The sequence below is a fragment of the Erythrolamprus reginae genome, chromosome 3 (genome assembly GCF_031021105.1).
Source record: "Erythrolamprus reginae isolate rEryReg1 chromosome 3, rEryReg1.hap1, whole genome shotgun sequence".
NCBI lineage: Eukaryota > Metazoa > Chordata > Lepidosauria > Squamata > Dipsadidae > Erythrolamprus > Erythrolamprus reginae.
The window spans coordinates 15,759,928-15,776,544 of NC_091952.1; the positions used below are offsets into that span (position 1 = coordinate 15,759,928).

The 16,617-nt window shown below is 41.3% G+C and overlaps 1 protein-coding gene across 1 annotated transcript in view; it reads right to left on the bottom strand.

Moving 5' to 3' along the window:
• CDH26 (cadherin 26) overlaps positions 1-9,607 on the bottom strand; it is a 58,558-nt gene extending 48,951 nt beyond the window's left edge. The window contains exon 1 of the mRNA XM_070744516.1: positions 9,374-9,607. Coding sequence (XP_070600617.1) covers positions 9,374-9,430 — 57 coding nt within the window. The 5' untranslated portion in view covers positions 9,431-9,607. The remainder of the gene's footprint in view (positions 1-9,373) is intronic.
• Positions 9,608-16,617: the final 7,010 nt, after the last annotated feature.

The window sequence follows — 16,617 nt, forward strand, 5'->3', positions numbered from 1 at the left end:
CAAATGTGGTCTCACCAGCGCTCTATATAGCGGGATCACAATCTCCCTTTTCCTGCTTGTTATACCTCTAGCTATGCAGCCAAGCATCCTACTTGCTTTTCCTACCGCCCAACCACACTACTCACCCATTTTGAGACTGTCAGAAATCACTAGCCCTAAATCCTCTTCTGAAGTTTTTGCTAACACAAACAAACAAACAAACAAACCAATAAATAAATATGTCAAGTTTTTACTATGCCTAGCATAGCTTTAATTTTTTTATTTTTAGATTTATTATTTGTATAAATAACTCAAGTTAGTGAACATACCTAATACGCATTCCTCCTAGTTTCCCTCTAACAATCCTGTGAGGTGGGCTGGGCTAAGAAACAAGGTAAATCAGCTAACCTTCATGTCTAAAATCAGACTAGAATACTTCTGATTTCCACACTCTACAATGTTCTTTTTTCTGAGTGTTGGAAAGGAATGGTTGTTTATATGAGAGAAATCCTAGGTTGATACCAAGTGATGAAATGAACTCCTATGGCGCTTTTCAAATCTTAGGAATGTAAGATTTCATCAGGCCAAACAGAAACAGAACAGAAAACTGGATGACAACGTTCCTGCAACTTAATCCAAGTATCTGTTCTAGCCCAAGAAAGAATGTAAAATCACTTAAGAGCCACTTCTGGATATAGCTTGCAAAAACCAAGCTCACTGATACATAATACAATAATGGTCATATGTAATGGTATCAGAAATTCAGACCTTCACGCTACCGTATATAATCAATCCAAAAATAAGAAGAGCAAATCTCCCAGCTCTTAGTTGCAAAGAAATATTTTCATTTCTTGTTTAAAGCCTATTTATTTATTTGTTTGTTTGTTTGTTTGTTTTGTCAAGTACGTATTGGTGGTATACCAAGATATAACAATATTTATATACATGATATTAGTAAAGAGTAAAAGAGAAACATTAGGACAGGGGACGGAAGTAGTGAGGGGCTCCTACAGGTACAGTCAGGTACGCAAAACCGGTAGTAACATTTTGGTCAGGTATGCAGAACTAGTAGAAATTTTTTTCCCTTTTTTTTCCCTTCTGGGTATATTTTTCCTATCGCAGTAAATGAGGTTGAATGTGTATAATTATATTTATTTATTTATTTATTTTATTTATTGGATTTATATGCCGCCCCTCTCCGAAAACTCGGGGCTGAAGAGCTGTGCGTGTGTGTGTGTATACATACACATACAATTTATATAGTATTTTTGTGTGCCTGTGTGTAATATGTATGTGCACATATGGCATATATACATAGAATTAAATAGTATATTTTGGATGTTCAGTAATAGTAAATAGATAGGAAAATTATATCTCTTTGAGGCGAGGAGAGGCCAAGCACCCTAATCCTAACCCAAATCCAAGTCTTCGGAGAAACTAAAATAATACAAAACTAAATAATAATACAAAACTAAAATAATACAAAACTAAATAATAATACAAAACTAAAATAATACAAAACTAAATAATAATAATAATAATAATAATAATAATAATAACAATAACAATAACAATAACAACAACAACAACCCACTTTACTCATAATGACTGACCTTCCAGAAACAGTGTTGGATAACATTGACTTTAAAATTCATGGATAAATTCATGGAGAAAAAGGTATATCCAATTATATTAATTCTAGGGCTTTATCAGGGGTGTTCACAGGGTATTATTTTAAAAAGTGAAGACCTTGTTTGTTTGATTTTTACACGTGTTTCATAAATTATGTTTCCTCTGTGTGGGAGCAATATGGTTCATACACCGCATCAGGGAACACAACCTAAAGATCTCAGTTCTTAGTTGCAAATTTCTTGGAGGCAACAAAAAACCAATGCTCTGAAAAAATGACAAAAATACCCATTCTTAGGTAGAGTAATATGAAACACTCCAAAGTGTGTTGAACGGGTCCAAAGACGGGCTACAAGAATGGTGGAAGGTCTTAAGCATAAAACGTATCAGGAAAGACTTCATGAACTCAATCTGTCTAACATTTCAGTTAAGAAATACAGGTAGTCCTCAATTTACCACCATTTGTTTAGTGACTGTTGAAGGTTAAAATGGCACTGGAAAAAACCCACACATACAACCACATTTTTTTTTAAAAAAAATTGTTTGTTTGGTACAGATTAGCAAGAATTGTTTGTTTGGTACAGATTAGCAAGAATTGTTTGTTTGGTACAGATTAGCAAGAAGGAAGTCGTATGGTCGGTATTTATAACTGATCAGGGTTCAAGAATTGAATTCAACTAGCCACATCAGATGACTCATTTTTAGCCACAAGTATCCTTCCTGATTAGATGTTTACAAATAGATGAAGTAGCTTTACAACCAATTCTGTTGCTGTCATGGGTCTCTGTAGTTTCAAACAAAACATTTCTCTTTCTTTATCACCCCATCCCAAGATCTTTTTTTTTTAGAATGCTGGAGACTGAATCCATGCAAGAATGGCTGCAGAACCTGCAGTTAATAGCACCACAAGGCCGAAAAAGACCTGTTTGAAGGACAAATGTCAGAAAATAAGGATAAATGGAAGCAATAATCAGGCAGAAATGCTGAGTGCTTTAGAGCAATGTTTCCCAACCTTGGCAACTTGAAGATTTATGGACTTCAACTCCCAGAATTCCCCAGCCAGCAAATGCTGGCTGGGGAATTCTGGGAGTTGAAGTCCAAATATCTTCAAGTTGCCAAGTTTAAGTTTAAGTTTAAGTTTAATCAGATTTGTATGCCGCCCCTCTCCGCAGACTCGGGGCGGATCACAGCAACAGCAACACAATGTACAACAAATCCAATATTTAAATTAATTTTAAAAAACCCCACAAGTTAAAACCAATCATACACACTAGCGTACCATACATAAATTTTATAAGCCTAGGGAGAAGGAACATGTCAATTCCCCCATGCCTAACAACAGAGGTGGGTTTTAAGGAGCTTACGAAAGGCTAGGAGGGTGGGGGCAACTCTGATATCTGGGGGGAGTTGGTTCCAAAGGGTCGGGGCCGCCACAGAGAAGGCTCTTCCCCTAGGCCCCGCCAACCGACATTGTTTAGTTGACGGGACCCGGAGAAGGCCAACTCTGTGGGACCTAACTGGTCGCTGGGATTCGTGCGGCAGAAGGCGGTCCCGGAGATATTCTGGTCCAGTGCCATGAAGGGCTTTATAGGTTGGGAAACACTATTTTAGAGCAGTGCTTCCCAACCTTCCCAACCCCTAAGCAAAAATAACAGATTGACCTTCAGACCTATTTATCGCTCAGAGGAGGAAACAAAAATATTTCTAATTTGCTCATGCATATTATGAAAACTTAACCTATTCTTGGTGACTCAAAAGTGGGAAATGTAGGTGAAACTTTATCTGATTATGAATACAAGGACATGCTAAGACATTGTTTGTCAGAAATTCAGAGTGGGGCCTTCTGAGGAAAACTGGCTTTGTAGACTGTTCTAAAGAAGTATGGCTAGACTCTAGTTTAATTCTAAGAAGGACTCAGGATAACACTGATAACAGTGTTCCAATGTTTGAGGGGCTACCACAAAGAAGAGGGGGTCAACCTATTTTCCAAAACACCAGAAGGCAAGGAACAGTGAATGGAAACTAATCAAAGAGTGAAGAAACCAAGAATTAAGGAGAAATTTCCTAACAGTCAGAATAATCAACTAATGGAATGACATGCTTCCAGAAGTTGTGGGTGTTCCAACACTGAAGGCTTTAAAGAAAAGTTTAGACACCCAATGGAAGCCAATGTTCCAAAACTGGAGGTTTTAAAGAAAAGATTAGACAACTGAAATGATACAGGGCATGTTGTGGTTAGCTCTGGCCCAGCTCCTGCCCCAAGGACTGTGGATGTGGGAGAGACATCCACGTGCTGCAGGCCTGTTTTGCCCCCCCCCCCCCGGTGGAATCTGATGATGAAGGCTCCTCTGACCAACAAGACATGAGTGACAGGGAGGAGGAGAGTCTGGCAGACAGCTCAGAAGGAGATCAATTATCTAGCTCCTCCTTGGATTCGGAACAAGAGTTAATGATACAGCCACGCATGCGCAGAGCGATGCATAGGCAACAACAACTGAGAGATTATTATCAAAGAAAATGAGGCCACCTGTGGTTGGGTGGGGCTGTGGTAATTAGTGAGGCTGCTATAAAGAGCAGCCTGTGGGTTTGGCCATTGTGGAGGATTATCTGATCATTGTGTTTCGTGACTGCTTTACTGACTTTGACCTTTTGTGTGCTGATTTTTCCCCGCTTTGAAACTAAACCAGGGCAAAGTGTGTTTCACTTTGTGAAAGAACAAGGACTGCGAATTGCCTCACAGCTGCAAGTTAAGTATCACAGAACTGATAAGGGACTTGTACAAATTACCAGTTTGTTTGGAGACGAGTGTTCTTTGCTATACCAAAAGAGGGCTTGGTTTAAGTGAATTTTCATTATAAAGAACATTGTTTTTAATTTTCAAACGTGTGTGTGTCTGAAATTTGTACCTGTGAATTTGTGGGAGGAGTCTACCAGAGAGCCCGACAGAACAGGACAGTGATAACAAACTGCACACGTGCTCACACCCATTCCCTTCCCAAATATGCACACACACCTTCTGCCCCTGCACACGCGCACAATCCCCCATCCCCATCCCAGCACATGCACACAGGGCTCACTAAAGCCTGAGATGGTGAAAAAACAACAAAATGGGAAAACCAGAAGTTCGGAAAAACAGACTTCCAGTTTGCCCGTTGTGCTGTTTTTTGAACTTCGGAGCCTTCAGGGAAGCTTCCTGAAGCTCCAGAATGTGAAAAACAGCACAACAGGCAAACCAGAAGTCTGTTTTCAGAACTTCCAGTTTGCCTGTTGGGCTGTTTTTCACACCCTGGGCTTCAGAAAGCTTCCCTGAAGCCTCCAGACTGCAAAAACAGCACAATGGGGTAACCAGAAGTCCGTTTTTCTGAACTTCCAGTTTATTAGTTGGGCAGTTTTTTGTACTTCAAACTTCAGGGAAACAGGGTGAAACAGCCTTCCCCAAGGTCAAAGATCAACTGACTAATGCACTGGAGATGACATACGGCAACACATCATGTGCCCTCTGATATCACTCTGCGTGCCACCTGTTGCATGCATGCCATACGTTCGCCATCACGGATATAGGATTTCCTGCTTGAGCAGGGGGTTGGACTAGAACGCCTCCAAAATTCCTTTCAACTCTGTTATTCTGTAAGTCAAATTAGTGATTCATAGGTCTTAGGCTCCACTATGAAAATCAAATATATAGCAATAGCTCTTAGACTTATACATCGCTTCCTAGTGTTTTACAGCTCTCCCTAAGCAGTTTATAATCAGCCTATTGCCCCCAGCAATCTGGGTCCCCATTTTACGGACCTCAGAAGGAGGGAAAGCTGAATCAACCTTGAGCCAGTGGGAATTGAACTGTCGAATTGCTGGCAATCAGCAGTCAGCGGAATTAGCCTACAATACTGCATTCTAATCACTGTGCCATCTTAAATACATGCCTTGCTATGAAATAGAAAGTGAGAAGTTCAGCTTTGTATTCATCTTTAAAAGTAATCTAAAAAACAAAATCACTTTGAATAAGCCGATAAACCAGGAAGATGGTTAGCATATAAATTGAAAAAAGGAAAAAAGAGAAGAAGAACCCTTCACTACCAAAATGAAAGTAAAAAGAAAATAATTCGGAACTATTATGAAAAATTATATAATCAAGAAAAAGTGTCAGAAGAAAAAAAAACAATATTTGGAGAAAGCTGAACTACCCAAGGTACCTGAAATAGTGAATATTATGTTAAGCGAAAAGATAAAGATAATGGAATTAACAGAGGTAATTAAAAGGCAAAAAGACAATAAAACAGCAGATGGCAAGCCACTGCAGAAGTCAGTGATAAATTTACAGCTTGCCACACTATCTATAGAAGTCGTGATGGTTGTAGGAATTTTTGGAGGGCTGAATACCAGGAGGGAACAGATGCAACCAATAGGGCTGGAAGTGAAGAAAGGACTAGACACGATGGCACAATTTGACTGGACATCCTGGCAGGTTTGTGGGTGGAGGGACAAGGGTTGTGAACTTTCAACTGAGTGTAAACCTCAGATTCAGGGTTTCCCTGTGTAGGTGCCAGAATGGCTCTGGAAATAAATTGGAGTTTTGAGGAATATTTTGACTCAGAGACTGATTTAGTTTGAATGTTATCTGGAATCTTGACATCAGAACCAGATGGATTACTGGCAGAACTTTATAAATGCCTACAAGATACTTCAGGTATTCTAGTGTTGGAAGTTTACAATGAAGTATTTATTGTTAGAGGCTAAAATACCAAACATGTAGAGGGAAGAACTATAAGTCTAATACCAAAAGAAGAATCAGATAGTACACAGATAAAAACAATTACAGACTAATATCATTATTAAATACAGATTACAAGATATATGCTTCAATATTGCAGAAAGATTAAAAAGATTCTTGAATGAATTTATACACCCAGACCAGAATGGATTTCTACTGAAAAGGCAAATTAAAAATAGTATGAGAATTATACTAAACACACTAGAGTATTATGAAGGAAATTCCCCAAAACAAATGGCATTGATATTTTAGAGGCACAGAAAGCATTTGATAACATAAACTGGCAATTCATGTTACTACAATTAAAATACATGGATTTTGGAGATAAATTTATTAATATGATAAAGGCAACATATTCTAAACAAACAGCAAAAGGGACATGACAAACCACTTTAACATAAGGAAAGCCATGAGGCAAGGATGCCCTCTGTCCCCTTTGCTATTTATATTAACATTGGAAATATTAAATTGAATTATTAGAAAAGGCTCAGAAATAAAAGAAATGGAAATAAAAACAAAAAAACACAAGTTACAAGCATTTGCAGATGACCTGATATTCCTTTTAGAAGAACCACAGGAAACTGGATCAAAGCTAATAAAAATCAAAGCAGAATATGATGAAGTGGCAGGACTGAAAATGAATAAAGAGAAAACTAAAACACTAGTCAAAAATGTTACAGAGAAACAAAAAAAAGAACTGGTGGAGAAGATAGATATTCAGATAGTGAAGAAAATTAAATATTTAGGAATTCATTTAACAGCAAGATGTGCAAATATTAAAGAAGATAATTATATGAAAATGTTACAACAAATTAAATTAGACTTGGAGAAATGGAAAAATCTGCAGCTATCATTGATAGAAATAAATATAATAAAAATAAAAAAGCTATAATAAAAATGAATATCTTGCCATAACTATTATTCTTACAGTATTTCAAACAATTCCAATAAAACTAGAAAAAATTCTTTGAAGAACTGAACAAAATAATATTAAAATATATTTGGCAAGGGAAAAAAGCAAGAATAAAATTGAAACTGCTACAAGACACTAAACATAAAGAGGGCTTTGGGTTGCCAGATTGGGAGTTATATTACCAGACTACTGCATTTGATTGGGTAAAAGAGTTTGAATCTAAAAAGATCCAAAAGTTAATACGAACTTTTGTATTGAAAACTTTGTAAGATAGATAAACTAATTCCAGATAAACTAAAACACAACTGCACGAACCATAGTAAGGGTACCAAGGTACACCCATATAATTCCAACTGTCTGTGAGCTGCATTGGCTATCAGTTGGTCTCCAGTCAGAATTCAACATGTTGGTTATCACTTTTAAAGCCCTATATGGCTTAGGAGCAGACTATTTATGGCACCACCAACTATCTCACACTTCCCTGTGCCCAATAAGGGCCAACAGAGTTGGCCTTCTCCAGGTCCTGTCTGCCAAACAATATCGGTTGGCAGGGCTGCAGAGAAGAGCCTTCTCTGTAGCAGCTCCGATCCTTTGGAACCAACTGCCCCTATTTTTAAAAAATGACTGTAAATTGAGGACTACCTCTAATCCAAGATTTCACAAAAGCATCAGGTCATGGATTAAAACCAAGTTCTGCACCACCCAGCAGGTTACACAAAATGTGGTAAATTCCTACTCTGGTTCCACTTCAAAAGCCTTAGCGGTATGAATTGTGGTCAATATTTATGAACTCTGGCATCATAAGAACTTAGTTGGTCTTATTCATCTTTTCCCACCTATAGTATTAGTTTACAATTAGTAATCTGACTGATCATGCAAGATGGACCATCATGAATTGCCCTAATATTTCAGGAAGATTCTGCTGCATTAAGAAGACTCCATCACCAACATCACCACATCACCCAAATTCACCAACTTTGACCTCTGTGGGAAAAAAGTGCAAACTAAGTTTGATAACCAGAAAAAAAAAAGTAGCTAGAAACAGCAACTGGACAAGGACCTCATCGGACACTCTCATCCCAATCCCAAAAGTATTTTTTTCAGGAGGCAACTGGACTTTCTTGGTTTTTCTTTTCTCATCCAAGAAGCTTCTTCAACTGATTGATTGATTGATTGATTGATTGATTGATTGATTGATTTGACTTCTATGCCGCCCAATCCCAATGGGACTCAGGGCAGCTAAAAAAATTAATCTTTGTCAACCAAGGACTTTAAATTGGATATAACATTGTTTCTTGTACATGATGAGGAACCGGAGCGGCTCACAACAATCTAGTTAGAAAGAAAAAATTAAAAAAGAATAAATATGGACAAGACTGTGGGGAATGAAAGGATTTATGTTCCTTGCAGACAGATGGTCATCTGAATCCTTTTAGAGATGCTTGGAGGTTTATTTATGTCCTCAGGGTTACCTGAATAGTGTTCCAAGTACCTGTAGTTTGCAATTTTTTCCTCTGGAAAGTATTCTTATTCCCACAACCATTCAAAGGATGTTCATCCCAAATAGCACAGCTAAAAGTCTTCAAAAGGAAAAGAAAAATAGAATAGAATAGAGTAGAGTAGAGTAGAATAGAATAGAGTAGAAGAGAGTAGAAGAGAAGAGAAGAGAAGAGAAGAGAAGAGAAGAGAAATGTGATTGGACACACAAGGAATTTGTCTTGGTACATATGCTCTCAGCGTACATAAAATAAAAAGATACAAGAATCATGCGGTACAACACTTAATGATTGTCTAGTCGCCTCCTGAAAAAGCATCTTTGGGACAGCCACGACCTAGATGACACTAATAGAGAATCTCTCCAGATTCTCATCCCAGGTTGCCAAGGTCAACAGCGCGCAAAAGTGAAAGAAGAAAAGCCACCTTCAGCTAGCTGAGACTTTGTCTGGCAAAGGAGGTCCTCAGTCCAGAGTCTCAGAACCCAACCAGCCGCGGCGAGCAAACTGTCAATCACGGGACTCCAGCATCAGGATCTGCTCCCCCGATTCTCTCCCCGCCTCCCTCCATCCCTTCCCCTTCCATACCGCCAGGAGGAAACGCGCGGCGGTGGAGCCCCACTTGCGCCGGGGCGAAGCCGGCATCTTGGTACCGCTCGATGGCTTCGGCTTTCTGCTAAAGCTCCCGCCGATCTCTTAAGGGAGCCTGGGAGGGCGAGGAGGACTATCCTCTACCGCCTTCTCCCCCCTGAGAGAGGCTGGCGGATAGTCCGGAGTAGCGCGCTGGACTGGAGAATCCACGAAAGTATGCTGAGATTATAAACTGGCTACCTGTTAAAGAGGGGCGGGGAAGACAGCGAGAGCAAACCTTACTCCCTGGATTGAAGGCTCGTGCGTAACCCCACCCCGTCCTTTTGTGATTTAAGGAAATATACCGTAGTTACTGGGCTTCTTTTTACTCCGCCTTTCCACTGAGGAATCCACTACTACAGAAGGTTCTTGTTCTTGTCTGCTTTGGTTTAAGGCAAGAATAAAAGTAAAATTTGAAAGTAACGGGAGGGGGGCTAATCAAAAAATAAAACCGATTTAGAAATTTGCAAATAATTGGGGACAGCTTTTGGGTTGGTTTTGGGTTTTTTAAAAGAATGTTCTTTCTGCCCCAACTCCAGAAGCTCAAACTGCCCAAGGAGCTGCTGATACAGTTCTACAGAGGAATCATTGAGTCTGTCATCTGCACCTCTACAACTGTCTGGTTCGGCTCTGTAACCCAGCAAGACAGAAACAGATTTCAGAGGATAATCAAAACTGCAGGAAAAAAATTATTGCGAACTTGCCTTCCATTGAGGAGCTGTATATTGCAGGAGTCAAAAAGAGGGCAGTGAAAATAATTACTGATTCTGGACATAGATTGTTTTAACTCCTACCCTCAAGACGCTATAGAGCATTGAACACCAGGAAAACTAGACACAAGAACAGCTTTTTCCTGAACTCCATCACTCTGCTAAACAATAATTCCCTCACTACTGTCAAACTATTCACCAAAGCTGCATTACTATTACTATTAGTCTTCTCATTCTTTCTATCACCCATCTCCTCCCACTAATGACTGTAGGGCTGTAATGTTGCTTGCATCCTTACAATTTATATTAATACTGATTGTTTCCTAATTGCTTATTTGTACCCTATGACAGTGTTTCCCAACCTTTTTTGAGCCGCGGCACATTATTCACATTTTCAAAATCCTGGGGAACACTGAACGGGGGTGGGGGGTGGCTAAAGAAAAGTTTTGACAAAAAAAAAATCTTCCTCCATTTCGCTCTATTTCTCCCTCACTCTTTCTCTCTCTTCCTTCCTTCCCTTCTTTCTCTTTCTCCATCCCTCTTTCTTTCTTCCTCTCTCTTTTGCTCTCTTTCTCCCTCCTTCCCTCCCTATATGTCTTTCTCTCTCCCTTGCTCTCTCTGCCTCTCTTGCTATCTCTTTCATTCTCTCTCTTTTTCTCTCTTTCTCTCTCTCTTTCTCTCTCTCTTGCTATCTTTCTCTCTCTCTCTGTCTCTCTTTCTCTTTCTCTGTCTCTCTTTCTCTCTCTCTTGCTAGCTCTCTTTCTTTCTCTCTCTTTCTCTTTCTCTGTCTCTCTCTCTCTCTCTGCCTCTCTTGCTATGTCTCTCTTGCTCTCTCTCTCTCTCTCTGCCTCTCTTGCTATGTCTCTCTTGCTCTCTCTCTCTTTCTCTCTCTTCCTTTCTTCTCTGCGGAGGCCGGCGAAGGTTTTTCTTATTTTAAATGTTCCGGGTGGCAGGGGGATGCGGAGCCCGCACGCACACACCCCCGACATTCCAAATCCTGCCTCAGCTGTAAGAAGAAAAAAGCGCTCGGTGAAGGGACTGCATGCAAGAGGGGCCGGGCGGGCGTTAGCAGCCCGATGAGGAGGACGAGAAGCCGCTGCAGCCACCCCCAATCCCCCCCCTTCCCTGGGTACCTTCCAAAGGCCCCTGGAAAAAGGCAGGAGGTAGCAACGAGGCGCGAGGACAAGCAGGCAGCTTGGCGGAGGGGAAGCACTGACGGGCTCTCCTCCTTCCCCACCCCCACGCTTCTCTCCCGCCCTGGCTTTTGCTTCGCCCGCAGATTTCCCCGCAGTTCAAAAGGAGGCAAGAGGTGGCCTGGATGAAATTGCGGGGAAATCATGGGGCGAAGCAAAAGCCAGGGCGGGAGAGAAGCGCGGGGGTGGGGAAGGAGGAGAGCCCGTCAGCACTTCCCCTCCACCAAGAGGTTATTGCCGCCGCCTCTGCCTCCACTCGGGGAGCCATCGTGGTAGAGCTGAGCGAGAGGAAAAGGCGCGGTGACCACGGTGGCTCCCTGAGTGGAGGCAGAAGCGGTGGCAATAACCTCTGTGCTTTCTACGGCAGCGTGGCTGAGCTGGACGGAGGGAAGCGGCAGCTCCCACTCGAGGAACCCACGGCAACGGGCGACGGCTTGGTGGGAGGCGACGGCGGGAGACACAGGCGGTGGGAGGAGAGGGAACTAGGAAGCGACTGTGAAGCCCAAGACCATCCACAGGACGACACTCAGGCAGGGGCGCCGGCAGCGCCCTGCCCAGCTGGAGCTTCTCGCGGCACACCTGGCCATGTCTCGCGGCACACTACTGTGCCGCGGCACACCGGTTGGGAAACGCTGCCCTATGATAATCATTAAATTTTGCATCTTATGATTCTTGACAAATGTATCTTTTCTTTTATGTACACTGTGAGCATATGCACCAAAGACAATTTCCTTGTGTGTCCAATCACACTTGGCCAATAAAGAATTCTATTCTATTGCACAATACTGTAATGTCACATAATAAATCTATTGAAAAACAGCTTTGTTTTAAATAGTCTTTAAAAATATCTTGTGTCATTCTTTAGATAAAACTTGGAATGGTTTTATACATTGAACTAAGTAGAATGATTTTGCCCGTGAGGCAGATAACATAGGGTTCCCTCTCTTCACTGCTTCTACAAAAAAATAATAAATCAGAAGATTTAAAGTAAGACAGATGCAATCAATTCATTCAATTGCTCAGATAAAATCTAGATTACTCAAGATAAGGAAGATACAGCTATTTGACCAAAATAAGCAATACATGTAATCCAGCTAAAGCCTTCACAGTTAGGCTGATAGAAGTAAATCACACACACACACACACACACACCCCATATAGCAAAGGTAGGATCAGTTGTGGATTCTAAGCAGCCATAAGTGAAAACCAGATACACTCATAAATGTTAGTATTTTTATCCAACGTACCTAAAGCAGAACACATTTTTGAAAGTTTGGGAACAAGTGCAACAGTCACATTTCAACTTATCCATCATTAATCTGTATTTTCACATAATTCTGGCTGGTCCCAGTCTTTTTCTCCAGTGTGCCTTGTCCAAATTTTGGATAGAATGTTAAGTAGAAAGAAAATGAGAATATTTGCTCCCAAATAAGAGTGACTCTAAGCACCAGGCTGTTTTGAACACCACATGTTGGAAAGATTCTTTACTGGATCATGTTTTGTTTGACCATTTTATCTTTACGGATGAATTACTCATTTAAATTTAAAGACCGTCACTCCAATCAAAGTATCAAATCAAATCAAACCTTTATTGTCAATGCACAACATGTGTACAATAAGATTGAATGAGCCTCCCTTGGTGAACACACACACACACCATCCCGAAAGCACAGAATACATCTTAAACTCAGTAAATAAAAGAAAGAAAGCCCTAACCCAAATAAGTAATAATGATCACACATTCCCATATACATATATGTATATAACATATTATATTACACCAGTATAAACATGTTGCACATTGCAACATGTTTATATCTATGCACACTTTTCAAGTCTATCATAATAAGCTTGATTAGGGTGAAATTGAGAGATGGGGAAAAAGAAACCTTCATTTTACCAATTTCCACACCTCATTGTTTCCTAGTGGCGCCTCTTAAACCATTTTGTGTTTACTTGCTAAGCAAAGTAGATCACACCTCTTTGTAGTGGTAAGCGCCTTGCCCAGGTGAATGGTGCCAAAACCTGGCAGCACAAGTTTTGGGTGTTATTTCAGACACCGACAATGGTCTACCTATGATTTATCATAAACATCATTCTCAAACTTGTCATTCTAACACAGGTTTCCCAAAGCAATAGCTGAATATAGCAATTTAGAAAGTAGTAGTTTTTCACTTGGACTAAATTGTTTGGTTAGATATTCCCAACTTTTGAAGTTGAAAGTAAAATGGCCTGTTGGTTTTTTTTAAAAAAAATATTATTATTATTATTATCCTTCCTTCTGCTGCCACCATCACTAATCCCTTTTATTAGTATGGAAATTCCTTAAGTTTTTAAGGCTACATAACTGGGTAGAATAAGGAGAAGGTAGAGACCTTCAGCATAGAAACAAGGAACAAAGACTTATTATAAAACAGATAAAGTGACCAAGGTTACTCCCATCTCTTTAAGAATTTTCTACAGTATGTTATTACTCACACAATCAAATGCTTTAGCACTGCAAAAGTAGATGTTCCTGGAACTCTCTTGTTTTCTCCATAATCCAGCCAATACTTCTTCCAAACTCAACTTGTCCTTCTGGTGGTTCTTGGCTCACATATTGCTGAAAGCAACCTTGTAGGATTTTGAGCTAGCATGTAAAATGATTGAAAGGAGATACAAAACCCCATTTTCCCTAGTTCATTTTATGTCTACTAAGTTTGGGTCAGTCACATTACTGATGATTCAACTAAAAAGAACCCATGACAAATCCCTGCATGCTAACCTTTCACATTCCTCCAAAGTGGCCCAAATAGTTCCATCAAAAGTTGAGCATTTTGTCACCCAATCTCAGAAATTTGACTATATACCTTTGTTCTGGTGGACTCTCTGCTTCCAGTGGCTGAAGAGTACCTAGGCAAGTAATTTCACAAATGGAGTGAGCCTCATGAGGTTTTAATTCTGGCATTGTAAGCAAGCCAAAACATCTCTATCTATCTATCTATCTATCTATCTATCTATCTATCTATCTATCTATCTATCTATCTATCTATCTATCTATCTATTACATTTGTATGCCGCCCCTCTCCGAAGACTCGGGGCGGCTAACTACAATAAAGAAAACAATGTAACAAATCTAATCTTAAAAAATAATCTTAAAAACCCCAATTTAAGAGACCAATCATACAAACAAGCATACCATGTATAAATTCTATAAGCCTAGGGGGAAGGGAAAAAAATTTCAATTCCCCCATGCCTGATGACAGAGGTGGGTTTTAAGGAGCTTGCGAAAGGCAAGGAGGGTGGGGGCAACTCTGATATCTGGGGGGAGCTGGTTCCAGAGGGTCGGGGCCGCCACAGAGAAGGCTCTTCTCCTGGGTCCCGCCAAATGACATTGTTTAGTCGACGGGACCCGGAGAAGGCCAACTCTGTGGGACCTAACCGGTCGCTGGGATTCGTGCGGCAGAAGGCGGTCCCGGAGATATTCTGGTCCGATGCCATGAAGGGCTTTATAGGTCATAACCAACACTTTGAATTGTGACCAGAAATTGATCAGCAACCAATGCAGACTAAGGAGTGTTGGTGTAACATGGGCATGCCTTGGGAAGCCCATGATTGCTCTCGCAGCTGCATTCAGCACGATCTGAAGTTTCTGAACACTGCCCCTGGCTTTTGGATTAGTATTAAGGAAGAAATGGTCCTTAAGCCTCGATTTTCTAAGACTGTTCTTCCCCAAATACATCTTTCATGGTCAGTTGTTTTCAAAGACACTTCAAACCTGAGCCAATAGTGATTGCAACAAACTGCTCACCTTGACTTGTTGGAGCAGATTTTCTATAAAACAACATTGGTGAAGGCATTATTTTTCCACCCATAAGAAAAAGACTTGCATGATCAGTTTTGTTTGTGTGGTTCTTGTAGTTTCAGGAAATAGCGAGATAGAATTTGAGAATATTTTAGCAATGTTGTGGAATATCTGCCTCCTCCATTAATCAAACAAATTAAACAAATCAAATCAAAATCCACTTTAGTATGGAATGAGAAAGTAATTACAATGATCCCTCGATTTTTGCGGGGGTTACGTTCCAAGACCTCCCGCGAAAATCGATTATCCGCGATATAGTGGTGCGGAAGTAAAAACACCATCTGCGTATGCGCGCCCTTTTTCCATGGCCGCGCATGCGCAGATGGTGGAGCCGGGGAGCGACGAAAGTGCAACTAATATTAGATAAACATCTATCTAAATAAATAAAATAAACATCTCACTGCTCGTCCGTTCGCCCGTCCGCTTGCCCGCCCGCCCGCCTGCCGCTCGCCGCTCGTCCTTTCGCCCGCCCGCCGCTTGCCGCTCGTCCTTTCGCCTGCCCACCGCTCGCCGCTCGTCCTTTCGCCCGCCCGCCGCTCGCTGCTCGTCCTTTCGCCCGCCCACTGCTCGCCGCTCGTCCTTTCGCCCGCCCGCCGCTTGCCGCTCATCCTTTCGCCTGCCCGCCGCTCGCCGCTCGTCCTTTCGCCCACCCGCCGCTTGCCGCTCATCCTTTCGCCCGCCAGCTGCTTGCCGCTCATCCTTTCGCCCGCCCGCTGCTCGCCGCTCGTCCTTTCGCCCGCCCGCCGCTCGCTGCTCGTCCTTTCGCCCGCCTGCCGCTCGCCGCTCGTCCTTTCGCCCGCCCGCCGCTCGCCACTCGTCCTTTCACCCGCCAGCTGCTTGCCGCTCGTCCTTTCGCCCGCCCGCCGCTCGCCGCTCATCCTTTCGCACGAGAGAGGGAAAGTGAGAAAAAGAGAGAGAGCAAGAGGGGGAGAGATAGAGAAAGAGAGAGAAGGAAAGAAAGAAAGAGATGAGAAAGGAAGGAAGGGAGTGAGAGAGAGGAAGAAAGAGAGAGAGAGAAGAGTGGAAGGAAGAGAGAGACAAATGATAGAAAAAAGGGGAGAAAAAAAGAGAAATGAGAAAATGATTGAAGCAGAGAATGACAGGAAAGAAAGAGAAAGAGACAGAGAAGTGACTCTTGGTGATGACGTATGACGTCATCGGGTGGGAAAAACCGTGCTATAGCAAAAAAACCGTGGAGTATTTTTTAATTAATATTTTTTGAAAAACCGTGGTATAGCGTTTTGCGAAAATCGAGACCGCGAAAATCGAGGGATCACTGTACATTATGTACATATAAAGCAAAGCAAGTTAAGATTTGGCAAGTTTATATGGCATATTAAATTTCATTAGTGTTCATATGGCTTATGCTTTTGTGGTTTACTGTCCTGTATGAAAACATTTTCACTCAATGTATTTGAAAATTCAGAAAATGAAATACGTTAGCAACTTCAGATC